The 18,702-nt window shown below is 42.4% G+C and overlaps 1 protein-coding gene across 4 annotated transcripts in view; it reads right to left on the minus strand.

Moving 5' to 3' along the window:
* The window catches only part of FRMD1 (FERM domain containing 1), a 60,314-nt gene that overhangs the window by 22,872 nt on the left and 18,740 nt on the right, over positions 1–18,702 (minus strand). For 3 of the 4 annotated variants that reach the window (XM_060242406.1, XM_060242395.1, XM_060242416.1), the window contains exons 1-2: positions 11,746–12,262; positions 6,060–6,150 (exon numbers count right to left, since the gene is read on the minus strand). In XM_060242406.1, the coding sequence (XP_060098389.1) occupies positions 6,060–6,150; positions 11,746–11,814 (160 nt within the window). In that variant the 5' untranslated portion in view covers positions 11,815–12,262. Of the gene's footprint in view, positions 1–6,059; positions 6,151–11,745; positions 12,263–18,702 lie in introns of those variants that run through there. The other variant, XM_060242386.1, reaches the window with a different exon arrangement.

The raw sequence follows: 18,702 nt of genomic DNA on the forward strand, positions 1-18,702 counted from the left end.
TTAAATAAATTAAATCATCATCATCAAGGTTTTTTCCCCCATGAGCCAGCTGGATGGCAAGTTGGGGAGCCTGTGTGAAAATTTGGGGGGGGCACTTTGAGGGGAAAGTTGGGAGACCCAGGTGATAAGTTGGGAGGCCTGGGCAATACGTCGAGAGAGCACTCCGCCCCCCCCCCCCCAGTTTGCTTCCTTCCCTCCAGCCTGGCCTCTCCCCTCTCCCCACAGCTGGTCTCCCTCTTCTCTGCACCCAGCAGCTGACTCTGCTGTCCCAGGAGCCGCAGAGTGGGAGGGGAAACTAGCTGCTGGCAGTGGCAGGGGGGAGCCGCCAGCTGGTTCGTGATGGTCCCAGCTGGCAACAGGCAGAAAGATGCAGGTGGGCAGTGGAGATGCAGGAGGCTGCTGAAGGGTAGCTAAAGGAGGAGGAGGTGGCAATGAGCGGCAAGACACCGGGAGCATTGCTCTGTGCAGGAGGGAGGGAGGGAGGCCTTCTGATCCAGATTCTGTGCTCCCCAATTGTGTGATCTAGACAAGTGCCTAGCTCACCTAGTGGAAGAGCTGGCCCTGGTACCCATTCAAAAACAGTTCCATCACACAAAAATGCTTGACTTGTAGTCCCCTAATATTCTCTGATTGGTCCCTTTACAGAGTTGCTAGGCCTGGCACAGCAGAAGGCAGGAGATGGCGAACAGGGCATATGTGCAGTAATGGCATGATACCACTTCTGGTTCCCTCCCCCACACAGAAGTGACATCAGACATCTCTAAGAATCACCAGAAACTCTACCATAAAAACCACAGAGTGATTCCCAGAGATGTGTGACATTATTTCCTGATTTTTCCTGGAAGTAATGTGATGCTTTTGACCTGGTGGTGGTATTAATTCTTTGCCAAACACCATCAGGGCCTGAGGGATCTTGTGTAATTCTGCAGGGTCTACAAGGCAGAGATGTTCCATCAGGCCTTGGGTTGAGGGCAGTGACAGTTTACATCCTGGCTGGCAGCCTCCCTTGTTCTCTGTCCTCTCAGATCGACTCAGTTCCTCTCCCCCATATCCATGAGGTTGGAAATGGAAGGAAACTGCAAAATCCACCTCTTGGTCTTTTAAACTGATGTATTAATACGGTGTATTGATTTTATGGTTTTAATGTCTAGATCTAGGTGATCCATAAAAGTAATGTAATAAATAAAAAACCACATACATACATACATACATATATGGTACCTTAATGTTTATGCATGTGCATATGTATATATGTGCATTAAATATGTGATATACCAGCCTCCAACTTACAAAGATTTAAATTCTAAGGGCCAGGGTAAAACCTGAATAATGGCAACTTCAGCAACTCACTCCAACATGATTTTAACAATGAATTCCAACCATGGGAAAAATTACAGCCAATGTTTTACCGGAAACAAGGACAGACAATGATGCTATCGGTGATAACTAGAAACAGCCAGAGTTAGGGTTGCCAAGTCCTCTTCATCCCAGAGAGCTGGACTTTCATGTGCACACAAAAAGCATACACGCGCGACGCAGCGGCTGCTCTAGGCGTTTCCGGGGAAACTCTATGGTACCTATTGTACTCTAGCCATTTGGGAGGGGGAAACTCTATGGTACCTATTGTACCATAGTTTCCCCCTCCCAAATGGCTAGAGTATCTAGGAAAACCATATTCCCAGAAACGCCTGGAACGGCTGCTGTGCACCGGCATGATGATGTCAGTTCCAGGTGACATCATTGTGCAGGCGACGTAGGGGGAGGTTCCTCCTGCCGGCCCACATTGGGCCGGTGGGTTGGGAACCTCCTGGGCAGGGGAATCTCCGCCCGGACCGGGGGCTTGGCAGCCCTAACTGGAGGACAGGCTTGAAACCAACCAAAGCCTGGATATGAGACTTCCTAGGAACTCACTACTACATGCAATCCTCAGTTCCCATAATGGAAGAAAGGAAGGATATAAACTTAATAATTATAATAAAAACAAGAAGTCTATAACTCAACTTAAACATGATTTGTTGTAACATGATGAGGATCTCAGGGCATTTGTCGCCCAAAAAGGACTTGTTGAGGTGCCCTTCTGAGAAGGGGAGAACTAAACATGGAAATCATTTCTCATTTACATATTGGGTAAGGGGAGGAGGAAACCTACATGACTCATTAAGCCACTTCAGAATGTTATAAATTGTTGGGGATTTCCCAGCCTTCCTCAGTAAAGAGACCTCCTTTTCTACCTCTTCTCTCTGCCTCACCCACAGCCTGCAGTCCCGGTAGGTTTGCCAATCCCCAGGTTCCAACGGGGGTTCTTCCACTTTCCCAGTCTCCTTCTCGCCCCCAGTCAGCTGGCCGGTGGGGGGAAGCCCCGCCCCCAAAGCCACCATGTGATTTTTTTCCCCTCCGGAGGCTCCAGTCTCCGATTGAAAAGGGATGGGATGGGATGTCTGTGTTACTTGGAAGAAGTTGGCTGCAACTCGTGAGTAGAGAGGCCAAGCCAGAGTCACCAGAAAATGGGGGGGGGACGTCTGCTGAGCACTTCATTATTCCCTATTCCCTATGTGGAGGTCGATTTTCATAGGGTATAATGGGGAATTCATCTGGAGGTTTTGGGGGCTCTGGGGGAGCTGTTTTTTGAGGTAGAGGTACCAAATTTTCAGTATGGTGTCTAGTGCCTCTTCCCAAAGTACCCCCCAAGTTTCAAAATGATTGGACCGGGGGTTCAGTTCCATGAGCCCCAAAAGAAGGTGCCCCTAGCCTTCGTTATTTCCTATGGAAAGAAGACATTTAAAAAGGTGTGCTGTCCCTTTAAATGTGATGGCCAGAACTCCCTTGGAGTTCAATTCTGCTTGTCACACCCCAATGTCTCCTAGCTCCACCCCCAAAGTCCGCAGATATTTTTTGAATTGGACTCAGCAACCCTAAAACCCGGCTGTCCTCCCTTCACTGCAGGAATGCAGCATTACATTCCTCCTCTAATGAGGTTAATGGTTAATATTGTCAAAATGCCAACTTGCAGTATAATCCTCAAGCTACAAAAACCAAGAGCCCTTCCCCAAACTTTCTCACATAAAAGCTGTTTTAAAAAAAAGTGGATTAAAGGTAAAGCTTACAGATCTTTGTCATATGGTTGAGGTTCCTCTTTTTTGTGTATTTTTCTGATTATATGAAACCTGAGCAGAAATTCTATCTAAGGCAGGAGTGGAAAAAACATACCTTAATGATGCACACAAATTTGTAAAGTGACTCTTGCAAAACACACTAATTTTGGAAATATTACAATATCTCTGGCCCATAGGTTTAATTTGTACCAGGGTTCAGCCTTATCATCCAAAGTGCCAATGCTCAGCCAGTGAAATACTCCCTTTGAGAATATGCAGAGTACGTTTCCTGCTTCAAACTCCACAGCTAAAATTAGGGAGGAAGGTTTCCAAATAAAAACAGATTATTTCCAGGCCAACTGGATCCTCATAACTTATTTCAGAAACTAAGTATCACGAAGACAGCTCAAAATGGGTAGCTGTCTTAGGCTGTGATCACACACACTAAATAATGCACCTCCAATCCACTTTCAGTGTATTTTTCAACTGGATTTTGCCAATTCGCACAGTAAAAGCCATTTAGAAAGTAGATTGAACATGGATTGAAAGTGCATTATTTAGTATGTGTGATCATAGCCTTAGTCTATCTGTAGCAGTAGAAAAGAACAAGAGTCCAGTAGCACCTTAAAGACTAACAAAATTTGTGGCAGGGTATGAGCTTTCTTGAGTCACTGCTCACTTCTTCAGATAATTTCAGCAGTGAAACACGAACGCTCATACTCTACCACAAATTTTGTTAGTCTTTAAGGCACTACTGGACTCTTCCTCTTTTCTACTGCTAAGTATCTTGAGGCACTGATAACAACTCTGCAGATGGTCATCCAAGGTAGAAATGAGTTATGTTTGGGCCCACTTGCTCTTCCCCTCTAACCTCCATGTATTCAAAGTCCTATTTACATACAAACTGTTGTACAGTCTGGGACCACTATGTTTAAATTTTATTTATTTTCATTTATATCTTGGTTTTCTCCCCAATGGCAACCTAAAATTGCTTACGTCATTCTCCTCTCCTCAATTTATTATCTCAAGAACACTGTGAATTAGCTTAGGCTGAGAGTGAGTTGACTATGCCTTCCATGGCATAGTAAGCATTCAAACCTGGGTCTCCCAAATTCTAGTCTGACACTCTATCCACTACATTTTTTAAAAAAAAAAATGTGGTATTCTGTTCTGTTTGCTATTGACTTGTTTCAATCCATTTTAAAAAATGTGGTATTCTGTTCTGTTTGCTATTGACTTGTTCCAATCCATCTCAAAGGCCAACCTTTTGGGATGGACATAATTGTTCTAATATAAATTCATCTTTCATGGAGCTATGATTGGCTAAGGTTTTGTGTTGTACATGCAGTCAGGAGCCAGCCAGGTTTATGTATGAAATAGCCCTAAGCAGGTGTGGGTAGCTAAAATATCCTTGGCTTGTTTAAGCATATGTTGTTAATGTAAATACCTGTAAAATCCCCAATTTGCATGTTTATAAAAGCATCTGGAAGAGTATAATTCATTTTAAAGGAACCCTTATAGTGAGAAATGGGGAAACAAATAATAGACTATTCCTAGGCTTCTCAATCCCCAGGTCCCAGTGGGGGATCCCCCCTTTTACAGGCTTCCCCCCACCCCCACAGCCACCATGCAGCTCTAGATCTTGGGCAGGCTTAGAAACCTGCAAACAGGTCCGTTTCAAAATGTGTGTTTCTGTGTGCCTTTAAAGTTCAGCAGGAAGTTCTTCATGGGAAGCGTCAGCAACACAGTCCCTTGGTTTGTTTTGCTTTCCTTTCAAAGCAACTAAGTGTGTGTGTGTGTGTGTGTGTGTGTGTGTGAGAGAGAGAGAGAGAGAGAGAGAGAGAGAGAGAGAGAGAGAGAACAGCATAGCCCTGTTCTTTTCAGATGTTGTGGAGAAACCAGACCCAGTAAGTGTGTGTGTGTGAGAGAGAGAGTTGCCAATTCCCAGCTTTGGAGGCCCTCCCACCCCCCACGTTAGGGTCATCAGAAAGCAGCCGGGGGTGGGGGAGGGAAATGTCTACTGGGCAATTATTTCCTATGGAGAACAATTCCCATAGGGAATAATGGGGAATTGATCTGCGGGTATCAGGGGCTCTGTGGGGGGGGGGCTGTTTTTTTTAGGTAGAGGCATCTAGTGTCTCTCCCCAAAATACCCCCCAGGTTTCAAAAGGATTGGACCAGGGGGTCCAATTCTATGAGCCCCAAAAGAAGGTGCCCCTATCCTTCATTATTTCCTATGGAAGGAAGGCATTTAAAAAGGTGTGCTGTCCCTTTAAATGTGATGGCCAGAACTCCCTTGGAGTTCAATTATGCTTGTCACACCCTTGCTCCAGGCTCCACCCCAGTGTCTCCTGGCTGCACCCCCAAAGTCTCCTGGCTCCACCCCCAGTCCCCAGATATTTCTTGAATTGGATTTGGTAATCCTAGCTATTCCACTTCTCCTGTTCCTGTAGAACCCTGACAAAACTGGGCATCAAAATGTCAGCTGTTTCTCCCTCAGGTTTTCTGGGCTGGAAGGGATTTGTGTGTGGGTCATATAATACACTGGTGCCCTCCAAATATCAAGGTGATGTTGATTATGTCAAATAATACTCACTGGAACAATTATTCTTTTCTTTCAGATTTTAGTTAACGAAAACATTAGCCGATTTTAGACTTAAAGCCTTGTAAATAATGTCTCTTGTACAACTAATACTAAACTATATCTAATGGTGCAAATACGATTTTTAAAAAAGCTACTGGGAAGAAATGAAATAAATTAAAAAGCATGTCTCTCCTTGAACAGGTACACTCACAGATCTGTGATCACTGAAATGATACTCAGAGCTGCTGACCATATTTCCCTGAATAACTTTTGAAGCACAGGCACAGATCCAATGGTACAGATTTCTGCCAAATAATTTATCTCCATATTCATATAATCTCCTGTATATTCATTAGAATATATTTCCACATAATTTTCCTTACTTTTTAGAACACTGATACCGAAGAAGTGAGGATCTTTAATTTGAAGTAAGTCACAAACTTTCTGGAAGAGTTCTTGCCCAGTGGCTTTAACCTACAAAAAATATTAAAATAAATTATTAAAAATCTAGCATTTCAGTAGGTTGTAACAGATTTTCCTGGGCTGAGACGAATTATGGACGTGTGGACATTCAGATCAGAAAACGTTTTTTGTGATGGAGCTGCCTTATGACTGAGTATGCCACTGCATCATGACATCAGACAGAACAAACTGAACACACTTACTGCAAAGTACAGTTGCAATTTAATTGGAAGCAATTATACTTGGAATCTGAAGCAATGCCTATTGTTCACATGTCACAATTCATGGGCTTAAAGAAATGTTTTGTTCCTTGTTTACCCAACAGCTGGACATTGGGGACCAACTGCAAATGTGACCAATCATATAAGATCACTGCTTGGTCATGGGGAACTAACAAACTCTTTTCAAGTATCCTGAATTAGAAGCAGAAAAATCTGTCCCCAAGCATATATACATGGCTTAGAATCAAGAATTTTGATTGTGCAGAGAAAGTTACACAAACACACACACACAGAAACAACTTCTGTATATACATTCCAATAAATGTACACTGATTTAACACACCATTGCAACGCCATGCCCTCAGAATGCCTGAAAGCGGCTAGGGTCTCAGCATCACCTATTTGGAATAGGGTTGCCAATCCCCAGGTGGGGGCAGGGGATCCCCCAGTTTGGAGGCCCTCCCCCCGCTTCAGTGTCATCAGAAAGCGGGGGGAGGGGAGGGAAATGTCTGCTGGGAACTCTGTTATTCCCTATAGAGATTATTCCCATAGAAAATCATGGAGAATTGATCCGTGGGTATCTGGGGCTCTGGGGGGGGCTGTTTTTTGGGGTAGAGGCACCAAATTTTCAGTATAGCATCTAGTGCCTCTCCCCAAGATACCCCCCAAGTTTCAAAAAGATTGGACTAGGGGGTCCAATTCTATGAGCCCCAAAAGAAGGTGCCCCTATCCTTCATGATTTCCTATGGAAGGAAGGAAATGAAAAGGTGTGCCGTCCCTTTCAATGTGATGGCCAGAACTCCCTATGGAGTCCAATTATGCTTGTCACAGCCTTGATCTCGGCTCCACCCCTAATGTCTCCTGGCCCCACCCCCAAAGTTTCCTGGCTCCACCCCCAAAGTCCCCAGATATTTCTTGAATTGGACTTGGCAACCCTAATTTGGAATACTGCTTGGAGAATACCTGAGATTACAATTGTAAAGCACACTGTAGATTAAAAAGGGTTACCAAAATTGTGGAGTATGTCCTAAGTTTCCAGTAGTGACAATAAAGTTGCACAGCTCTGAAGATTATACTATTTATAAAGTCTATCTATACTATTTATACAGTCTATATTCTGTATCTATCTTTGTCTATGAGCATACATCTATAGCTAGGAATGAATGCTCCCACTTAACTTTCTCTTTTAACACATCCTAAATGCACTCCAAGAGCACTATTTAGAAAACTCTGCCTAAAAACCAGCCTTTCAGGCATCAGTCTTTAGTCAAGGTGCTAAAGAATCAAAAAACAACACGCAAGAGAAAGGCAACTTTTAACATGTTTTTGAAGATTATTTCAAAGACATCACATGCTTAGAAGGGAAGAAGTACAGATCTGAGGTGTGCAAAGGGATGAAAACCTACTTAGATTAGATCTAAACTTCACTATATAGAACAAGTGATAGTATTTCAGTTAGTGAAATATAATATTTCCACAGACATTCTGCAGCTATAGGTATAGGAATGAGCAATCCATGCCCAAATATCTTGCTTATCATGAAAAAGAGCTCCCCTTTACCTTCTTGAAGCCTAGTCAGTAACCTCCCTTGTTGGAATGCCACAGGGATTAATTAGACTTTACATAGCATTCCAAAGAGCAGACTGCTGCAAACCACAGTTGATTATCATGGAAGCAGAACCAAGAACAGAACTCAGGTCTGGCAAGCCCTCTGCCAGGCACGTAATATGTGTTGGGCTGTGGGGTCCTCTGTAGCATATGTTGATCCTCCTAGTTTTTATGAGGACATAAATCATGCACAAAGTATTTTAATCCTTCTGGAGAAATTTAGTCAATGTGTGCAGTGGTCAGAGGAAAGGAAGGGGACACAGTAGATAGGGAATTTTTATTTTGAGCTGTGTATCTAAGATCATATTTCCAGAGATAAGAACTTATCAAGAGAATTGGGCCCACCTCTTCCAACTCAGAAAGAAGAGCCCAACATAGCCATCTATGGAATTCTCTGAAGATACTATCTTGAGACAGGTCCATCCCACTGAGATAGTGGAAGATCCATTACTAGATCCCCACTTTTTTTTTTTTTTTGTAAATAGTCACAGGAGTTCCTGGACTTGGATTAGGATACCATAGGGAGGGAGGAAAGGGGGATTTAACTCTTCTCTCCTGACCCTTGTCATATGTCTGACTCCATAATATAGAGAATATGGGAAATACAGTTAACAGGTATATACAAAACACACAATAATGTGAACAAATTCAATAACAAGCTTCAATTCTTCAGTAATATGTCCTTCAATAAAATTAATAAAGTTGTATGAATCACATGTATATTTCTTTCATATATCACTCTACAGAACATAAGAGAAGTCATGTTGGATCAGGCCAATGGTCCATCCAGTCCAACACTCTGTGTCACACAGCAGCCAAAAAAAACCCAGGTTGCCATCAGGAGGTCCACCAGTAGGGCCAGGACACTAGAAGTCGTCCCACTGTTGCGCCCCCAAGCACCAATAATACAGAGCATCACTGCCCCAGACAGAGAGTTCCATCTACCTTGTGGCTAATAGCCACTGATGGAGCTCTGCTCCATATGCTTATCCAATCCCCTCTTGAAGCTATCTATGCATGTAATTGCCACCACCTCCTGTGGCAGCGAATTCTGTGTTAATCACGCTTTGGGTGAAGAAGTACTTCCTTTTATCCATTCTAACCTAACTGCTCAGCAGTTTCATGTCCATGAGTTCTTGTACTGTGAGAAAGGAAGAAAAGTGCTTCTTTCTCTGCCTTCTCTATCCCATGCATTATCGTGTAAGCTTATATCATGTGACCCCCTCAGTCAATATTTCTCCAAACTAAAGAGACCCAAGTGCTTTAACCTTTATTCATGGAGAAAATGTTCCAACCCTTTAATCATTCTAGGTGCCCTTTTCAGGACTTTTTCCAATGCTATAATATCTTTTCTGAAGTGTGGTGCAACTATTTGTTCAGTTGTATGGGATACTTTTCCTATTGTGGACAGGATTCTGGGAATGTTGAGACCTACCACCTGTTTGCATGACCCTTGTCCCTCCTGGCTTCTTAAATCTGCTGGGGGCGGGGGTGGGGCCTGGCAAACTGAGACTGCGAGACAGTAAATGCCTCCCTGAGAGACAGAGTGATCACTCCTTTCTTGTAGCTGGCAGTGGTATGTCCAGCCCTAATGAAACCTACTCTGAACCCAGGAAAGCTGAATAACTACCACCAACTCTCAAATGTACTACTCTTGAGCAAAGTGATTGAACCAGCAGTAGCTCATGAACCTCAGAGGTTCTGGAATGACGTGGACCTTTAGGTTCTTTTTCTCCCATGCTTTTCAACATCTATGTAAAGCTGATGGGAGAGATCATCTGGAGATTTAGGCTGAGGTGCCACCAATATACAGATGATACTCAGATCTGTCTTGCGCTTCGAGCAGATCCCAGCAGGGCTGTCAAGCTCCCGGGTGGGGTGGGTGTTCTGCCTCTTTGGGGGACCCCAACCCACCAGCCCGCAGTGGGCCAGCAGGGGAATCCCTACCCCACATTGCCAGCACAATGATGTCACTCATAAGTGATGTCATTGCACTGGCAATATTGCGTGCCAGCTGCTCTACGAGCTTTTGGGAAAACTCTATGGTTTTCCTGGATGCTCTAGCAATTTGGGAGGAAAACTCTATGGTACTATGATCATATAATGGATTCTGACAGATTAAGTTTATAGCAATATGTTGCGCTTTTGTGTAAACTTAACATACTGGAATCCATTATATGATCATGTTTTCCATCTGATCACTCATGAGCTATAACACAATCACTTGGGTAAAGTTTAGGTGTACTGGATAGATTCTTTCACACTGGAACACACATGGGAGTACAGGATACTTAACGACAACCACATGGGTTAGCTGTGTGAATCCACCCTTAAAATTTTTTACTTTCACTATATTGATTTTCTTCCAGCAAGGGTCCACAGGAAATTTAATGTTTAGGTGTTCTGATACCATGAGCCAAACACTGTCCAAGAGCTGGGCTTATCAGCATGCCGAATCCATTTAAATTATCATGGTATGATGATGATGATGATGATATTACTATTACTGTTGTATGCACCGTATTGTTCTTTATCAAGTAACATGAACGCAAAAAATACAGGAGTTTGCCCCAAAAACCTTATGATGAGATGGAAGAAAATTAGCAGGGAGAGGGAATGTAAGAGCCAAGGGTAAAAAGAGACAGAAGCAAAAATAATAATGATAATCAGTATCCCATAAGATTCTCACTTTCAAGTCATTGCAAAAGATACCAGAGTTAGGATTTGTGTGAACCCCACCTTAACCGTTCAGATTCAAAGAGCGTGAAAAAACAGAATGATTCCCTGACATACCACAGTGGCTCTCTGTGTTTATTTTCAAGCCTCTTTCAAGGGCCATGTTACTGGAAAACTGAGTGGGAAAACACAGAATGATAGTGTACTTTAAGCACTGTGTGTTATTTCCCCTCTAGGAATTGCTTTAAAGTGCTCTATACCTTTATATCTGTCAATAACAGCACTATTTAATAAGCATCACTTCTTCTGTTTTTATACAGTATATTTATTTGGCAGATCTGTGCCTGAAAACAAGCTGCTGACCAATTCAAATTGTATATTTTTGAAACATGAACAGATACATGGAGCACAAAGGGGAGGATCAATTGCCCATCACAAAAATCTGAGTAGTAAGTTCCCACACACACACACACACAGATACAGAGGCGTTTTTAATAGGATAGAAAGCTATTGCTTTTTAAAGCTTTCACAGAACAAATTACTACCTATAATGTATTACCCCTTACAGACAGGAAAATACTTTAATTCTTTTACTTCAGTTCACACTGTTGTGGGTTTTTATTTTTTTGGAGATATTATATGGCATGTCACCACTTTATTCAACTTCAAAGAATAAGAAAACAAAAAACTATGGAAAACACAGCTTCCAAAATCAACAAAGCTCAGTGCTACAGTTAGAAATATAAACTATTGGGTAAGATCCAAAGTGTAATGAATATTTTAGGTAACTCAAATGCAAGTGTACTTTTAATTTTCAAGTGTCATCACTTATTAGAGAAACTGGGGAGTTATTTAAGAAAAACCCCCTCAAAACCTAATCATCCAATGTACTAAAACATATTAAATTCAGGAAAAGAAACACGGAGATTCAGAGGTAAGTGCCAACTATCCTGAATGCTATCAAAGTCTTTTGGATAGCGAACTTCTCCATCAATAATCAAAATTTGAAATGCTGAATTTTACCATTGTCATTGGCTACCTGAATCCAGTCTCTGTAAAATCCCTATTGTAAAATCTCAGAAGGAAACACAGGAGCACTTACCCCTACAGCCACGCTGAGCTCCTCTCTGTTCGGCAGGAGGACACACATGGTCCTGAACTCCAGGGGCATCTTGCTTCACGATAGTTGCTTGCTTAGTGCAGAACCAGTTGTAAACTTCTCATCCCCTCTCTGGCACAAATGATGCAGCAAGCAGCTTCTCAGAACCGAAGCTGAACTCTCCTCTATTCAGCAAACCTGACAAACATAAATCCTTAATGTTTGTTCACTGAAAATGATGGAATGAAGCACAGAACAGCAGGAAGCATGTACATTAAAGGAAACGCTTCAGCTTCATTCCAACAATGACACTAACAGTGGCATTTCTCAGAAGGCTGCATTCATAGTCGCACCATCATAACTAATTCTAGTATTAGTCAGCTCTTTTGCTGATTAGTGGCTGGTTACATTACACCGTAGGTGGGAATGCAAGGCTCGGGGAAGCACTCTTGGACCCAAGAAAAAAACATCTGCACCACACATTCCAGTCTTCTGAATCATTTTTTTGGTTCCACCATGCTGAGTATTGTTACCTCAAGTCCCCCCTCCCCCCCTTGCAATTTATGTGGACACATAGGCTTTAAGAGCACAGGTTAATGCGAGTCATTTGAAAGAGAATCAAAGAAAGCTGCTCAAACAGCAACAACATATGGGGGGGGGGGGAGGAACCAAAACAAAACTGAAAAGTCACAAGACTGTAAATTCAATCATAAATAGCACAACACTAGGGGCAGCATTCCAAAAGGTGAATCAGAGAAAAAGAAGCACGTTCCTCTGTGGGTTTAGTAGTAAACGTATGTGAAGAGATGGTTTTTTTTTTTTTTTACTTTGGCACCTGATGATTAAACTGGACCGTGGTGGAAATGAGTCACGCAAGAGGTATGCACTGGGTTGTGTAATAAATCAGTCATGGGATCGGTCTGCCTCTGATTACCAGATGCCAGGAACAAGCAGTGGAAGGCTGTTCATTTCATTCCCTGCCTATAGACTTCTTAGAGACATCTGGCTGGCCACAACCAATAGGACACCAGCTTGGACAGATCGTTGTGCTGCCCTAGCGGGGCTCTTCTTGCAAATATTGACAAATAATGGACACAAGCTACCAATTCCTAGGCATTGACCAGCACAGATGGCTCTGTGCTAGCTTTGTATAGGTGAAGAGGGAGGAATTATGCTAGGTCAAAAGAGAAATACAGGGATCTTGTAGCAGACAAAGGTTCTCCAGCCTATGGTATGGAACCAGATATGACTCTTCAAGAAAAAAAGAAAGAAAGAAAATGAAATATTTAAGTTAAAACATACTAGGAGAGCAGGTAGGAGCTAGAATAACCTGTATGTTAAGACAAAGGCAGGAAAATATGTTTAAAGAGCTTTTAGAGATACTTTACAGAAAAGGAAATCATAGAGGTGAACAGTTGCCAGTAATCCAAATGCAAACCATGAGCAGATATGCCAGTACAGTAAAACAATAATGCAGGTTGCTCAATTGTATTATTATTGCAAAACCTTAACTTCCTAGGAAAAAAAAAAGACTCACAACAGCCAGTGTTTGGGATCCAGAACTTTATGAGTTATTAAACTGTGCCAATAATATTGAGCTGCATATTTTAGTTATGCAAATGGACTTTCTCTGAATTCATTTACTTTTTTTATAGCCTGCCTTTCTCTTTCTCTTTTTTGCCAGATGGCCCAGGCTAGCTGATCTTGTCAGATCTCAGGAAGTGGTGTTCCCTCTAAGTTGAGTTAGTATGAGCCACAGTTTTTTAGCCTCTGGCTCACACATTTTTGTCTTTGCTCAGGAAAAATGGCCCCAGAGCAAACTAATGTATGCAGTAACTCACAAATTTAATGCCAGTAACTCACAAATTTAATGCCAGTAACTCACAAAGTAGAATTTTTGCTCACAAGACTCCACAGTTTAGAGGGAACATTGCAAGTCAGAAGTGAAGCAGGGTCAGCCCTGGTTAGAATTTAGATGGGAGATCACAGAGGAAGCCTAGGGTCCCTATGCAGAAGCAGGCACTCCTCCACATGAAGCCAGCTGGGTGACGGTCAGTCACAGTTCTCAGAGAGCTCTCAGCCCCACCTACCTCACAGGGTGTCTATTGTGGGGAGGGGGAAGCACTTCTGAATGTCTCTTGATTTGAAAACCCTATGGGGTCCTTATAAGCCAGTTGCGACTTGACAGCACTTTCCACAGCTGCTGGATAACCAATGGAATGACTGCAGAATGGATGCAATAGGCATACTCTGCCTATCTCCCAATAGTATCTGTGCTGCAGTTTTCTGTACCAGCTGCAGTTTCATAGGGTTGCCAGTCTCCAGGTGGGGCCTAGGGATCTCCTGGAGTTACAGTTCATCTTCAGATTACAGAAAACAATTTCCCTGGACAAAACAGATGCTCTGGAGGGTTGACTCTATGGCACTGTACCCCACTGAGGTCCCTGTCCCCCGAGACTCCACCCACAAATCTCAAAGCAGTTTCCCAACCTGGAACTGGCAAATGTCAGTGGCCAGGAGGGACATTTGGATAAAGAGTGGGGTGTCATAAGCATATGAGCCAGCTTGGTGTAGTGGTTAAGTGCTTGGACTGTAATCTGGGAGAACCAGGTTTGATTCCCTACTCCTCCACATGAAGCCAGCTGGGTTACTGGGTCAGTCACAGTTCTCAGAGAGCTCTCAGCCCCACCTACCTCACAGAGTGTCTATTGTGGGGAGGGGGAAGGACATTGCAAGCTACTCTGAGATTCCGAGTGGAGAGTGAGGCATAAATCCAGTCTCTTCTTTTTCTCCTCCTCTTCCTCTTCATATTGATGACAGCCAACTTCAAATTCATGAATGATTTATCCTAAGGGCTTTATGTAGAAGCTTAATAGCATGGGGGATAGGACTAAGCCTTGTGGAACCCCACAGGACAAGTTCCACGAGGATGACAACTGGCTTCCGACAGCAACCTCTGAGTCTAATCAGTAAGGAATTATTTAAACCAATCCACACTACTGTCTCCTACTATCTCAACAAAAAGACAAGGTCCACAGTAATAGAGGCTTCTATAGATTCAAAAAGAGGCATAACCCTTGTCTACACTTAGAAAAAGATAATCAACTAAAGCCACCAGTGCCATCTACATCCCATAGCATAACCTGAAATCAGACTGAAAAGGATCTAGAGCAGATGAGTCATCCAGGAAGACCTGGAGTTGTTCTGCAACCAGTATGTTATCTTGTCCAGAAAGAGCAAATTAGTGACTGGGTTATAATTGGCCACATCATTCTCTTGTAGTAATGCTTTTAGAAGAATGCCTGTTTTAGTGGCCAAAAAAGGTGCCCTGAGTTAGTTCTTGATTTGTGATGTGGTTCACTATGGACATCAAGGACTCATTAATATGATCTTTGCATGGTTTTCAGCAACCAGGACAGACAGGGATCCAGGGTACAAGTGGTAGCCTTCCAAATTCTGTCTACACCCATCATAGCAACCAGGACCAGGTTGAAATGATCCATAATAGACCAGATGAAGCATTGAACATTTCTTCTCTAGATTTTAACAACCAGCCTTCAAAACGAAATGTATTTGAAAGGTTTTATCAGTAAAAATATTCACAAAATAGTCACAACTCCTGTTGCTGAGAACTTAAAGACTCAGACTTTAGGTGCTGAAATACTGAGCTACTTGTGAACTAGGTGATACTACGATAGCAGAGACATAATTTGGCTCCTTAATTTTAAAAGGCTGCTGACCTCTGTCATAGAGAGAAGGCTTTGGTGTCAAAGAAGGCTAAAGAACGGATTATCCATAGTGAAATGTTACTGTCTTTTTAAACTGCATCTTGTTGACATTCAGTAATTATGGCAAGGTAAGTTCAGACCAGATATGATCGAACAGAGATGTGATCTAAAACAGAGGCATGTTTCCAGAAATTTAAAGTTATAAAAACATGTTGATGCTGGATTTCCATTATACTCACTAATAACAAGTTTAAGTAAGTAACACATAGTAATGAAAAAAAGATGGTTACAGTTTAGAAACCCCAAAGCTTCACTTAGGAATCCATAGATTTAGATTGATCTCAACAGCCAGTCATTTTGTCTAGCAGCCAGCAAGGAGAGGCTCTCTGACTTACTGATCTGCAGAAATAAAGTTGGTATATATCCCTTACAAACTGGTTGCCTGTGAAGGAGGAAGGGCAGCAGGTGGATTCTTTATGTTTGTAGTAAACCATCCCCCCCTTCCAATCCACAGCAATAAAGCTGCATCCCAGCAAAAGATAAAGCACAGATGAATTTCGAAAGGTTTCTTGTGGGCACTGCAATTTTTTCCCTAAACTGACTCTTAGGGTCAAGAACCCTGGAGACAATAGTAAATTTCTGCTAAGAAAGGGGATAGGGTTTAGTTTTCCATGTTATTACTGTTTAAGACAGGGGTCCCCAATATGGTGCAGTTCCCATGGGTATCATGATGCCCACTTACACCTTTCCTGGGTGTTTTAGAGTGTGTGGAGCCAGGTGCGGCTTTTACTCAGTGGGACTTCTGAATTGCTACTGGAGATCTCATTGGCTGTGCAGAAAGTCTCTACTATAAGAAACTGCTGCAATTCACCTTGTAGCAAAGCCTTGCTTTGGCAGCAGCTGTTAGCCTAAGCACAAGGATCTTCACTGTATGACTGAAGGCGTATGCAAGAAAATATTTTTAAACATGTTCATTTTAAAAGGCATAATGTTAAACAGAGCTTCTGCTTGAATGGTTGAAGGAAATAGACAAAAAAAGCCTTATTGGCATATATAGAAATATAAAATAGAGGGTCGGCCAGGTTACAGATTAGGAGAGTATAAAATCCATACAAAATAAAATTAGGATTACAAAATAAAAACAAAGTAGCAACATAGTAAAACCTGATATAGTACTACTTATCAGGATGAATACCCATAGCTCTATAAAGAAACTTTGCTACTAATTCAGTTATTTCCAAATCAGAATTATCAAGCAAAAAAAGAACCTTAAAATCATCAGAGGTCTCTAAAATTTGGGCCAATATGGTATATAAAAGATCCTGGCAGGCTGCCAAATAGAGAGGACACTGGTAAAGAACATGGGCAACAGTCTCAACACAATCCAACTTAGAGGGACAGCACCTATTTTAATAAGGAGTCCCTTGGAATCTGGCCAATAAAAAGGCTGTACACAAATTTAGAGCTAGGAGTTGATAGAGATACACAGCTGGAATATTTGCATTCAGAACAATCCTTGTTTAGTGGAGAAAAGGTTATGTTGGCAAGACTATAAAGAGTTTGTAGCTCTGAGCTCAGTAGATTAGATTTTAAAAAGCCTCAGACTCAGGAAGCAAGGATAAGGACGCTATTAGAGTTGCATATGACATCACTCTAACATTTTGTGATTGGATCTGTCTCTGTTAGCAGCCATTCTGGGGCTGCATCAATGACCCAGTGTCAGAATTCCAAAGGCTCAAAACAGTTGGGGACTCCTGTTTAAAAATTCAATCAACCCACACCAGCATCATGATGGTGGGGAAGGAGAGAGGAAAAAGATCAAAGATCCCAAGCAAAATTAACAGAAGAAAATGAGCCAAATCCAGAATTTCTGTACAAACTGCTAGTAACAATCACCTTACAGTAAACAACTACTGGAAGGGATGGGGGAGGGACGGTGGCTCAGTGGTAGAGCATCTGCTTGGGAAGCAGAAGGTCCCAGGTTCAATCCCTGGCATCTCCAAAAAAGGGTCCAGGCAAACAGGTGTGAAAAACCTCAGCTTGAGACCCTGGAGAGCCGCTGCCAGTCTGAGAAGACAATACTGACTTTGATGGACCAAGGGTCTGGTTCAGTATAAGGCAGTTTCATATGTTCATATGTTCATTTCAGAGGTTAAAGCAATGGCTGACACAAAAATTGAGATCTGATACAAAAGCTTATGTGGAAAAGTCTGCATTTTGTATATTCAGTTGAGTTTCTGAGCCTCTGTAAGTCACTTTCCAAACCTATAGGTCTTTCAGGAGTAGCTCTGATGCAAGACAAGAAACCTGTAACCACTGGAAGAGATGGGTAGGAGCCTTATGCATCCCAAAGTCTCTTCAACTCCTAGCCATGGCCTTCAACCTAGAAAGGGCCTGGGAGAAAATTCTTATTAAGCACACAGAGAAACAAGTCCTACTGATGAAGAACCAGAACAGCTTAAGAGATGGGTTTGAAGAAGTATCTGATATACATCTGAAGAAATCTGCCTGCACGTGAAAGCTTATACCCAAAATAAAATTTTGTTGGTCTTAGGGGTGCCATGGGACTCAAACTTTGTTCTTTGATTCCAGCTTGTCTATCCATTAATTTTGTACTTTGTAAGTCTGTTAGGTTAGCTGCATCTAAGCCAATTAGTCTGCAATTGCCATGATCTATTCATTCAGCTATTACACACCATTCAGGTAACACTGTAGTCAATCCACTGTATTCCAATAATTGGAGGATTATTTCTCAGTCTTTTTAAAGATCTAATTTGCCAGTATTTTAAAAAACTTAATAGCATAATTGCAGCACCAGCCTGTCTCATACAAACAATCATAGCACAACTGACATTCCCCTGGGCTATTGATCCTTTAAATTATTATGCTTCTAAACATAATTAAGTACTTCCTGCTCTTATACAAGCTATTGGAATCAGGGTTGCCAGGGCTTGGAAATCCTTGGGAATTACAACTGATGTCCAGATGACGGAGTAGGCTTGCCAGGTCTGTGTTGGAAAACAATTGGAGATATTGGGGGTGTATCCAGGAGAGGGCAGGGTGTGGGAAGGGGCCTCATCATGGTACAATGCCATGGAGTCCACCTTTCACAGTAGCCGTTTTCTCCAGGGGAGCTGGTCTCTGCCAACTGGAGATCAGTTGTAAAAGTGGGAGAACTCCAGGCCCCATCTGGAGGCTGGTAACCCTAAAACAGAAACCAGTTTTCATGGAG

This window comes from Heteronotia binoei, chromosome 1, assembly GCF_032191835.1.
Source record: "Heteronotia binoei isolate CCM8104 ecotype False Entrance Well chromosome 1, APGP_CSIRO_Hbin_v1, whole genome shotgun sequence".
Taxonomy (NCBI): Eukaryota; Metazoa; Chordata; class Lepidosauria; order Squamata; family Gekkonidae; genus Heteronotia; species Heteronotia binoei.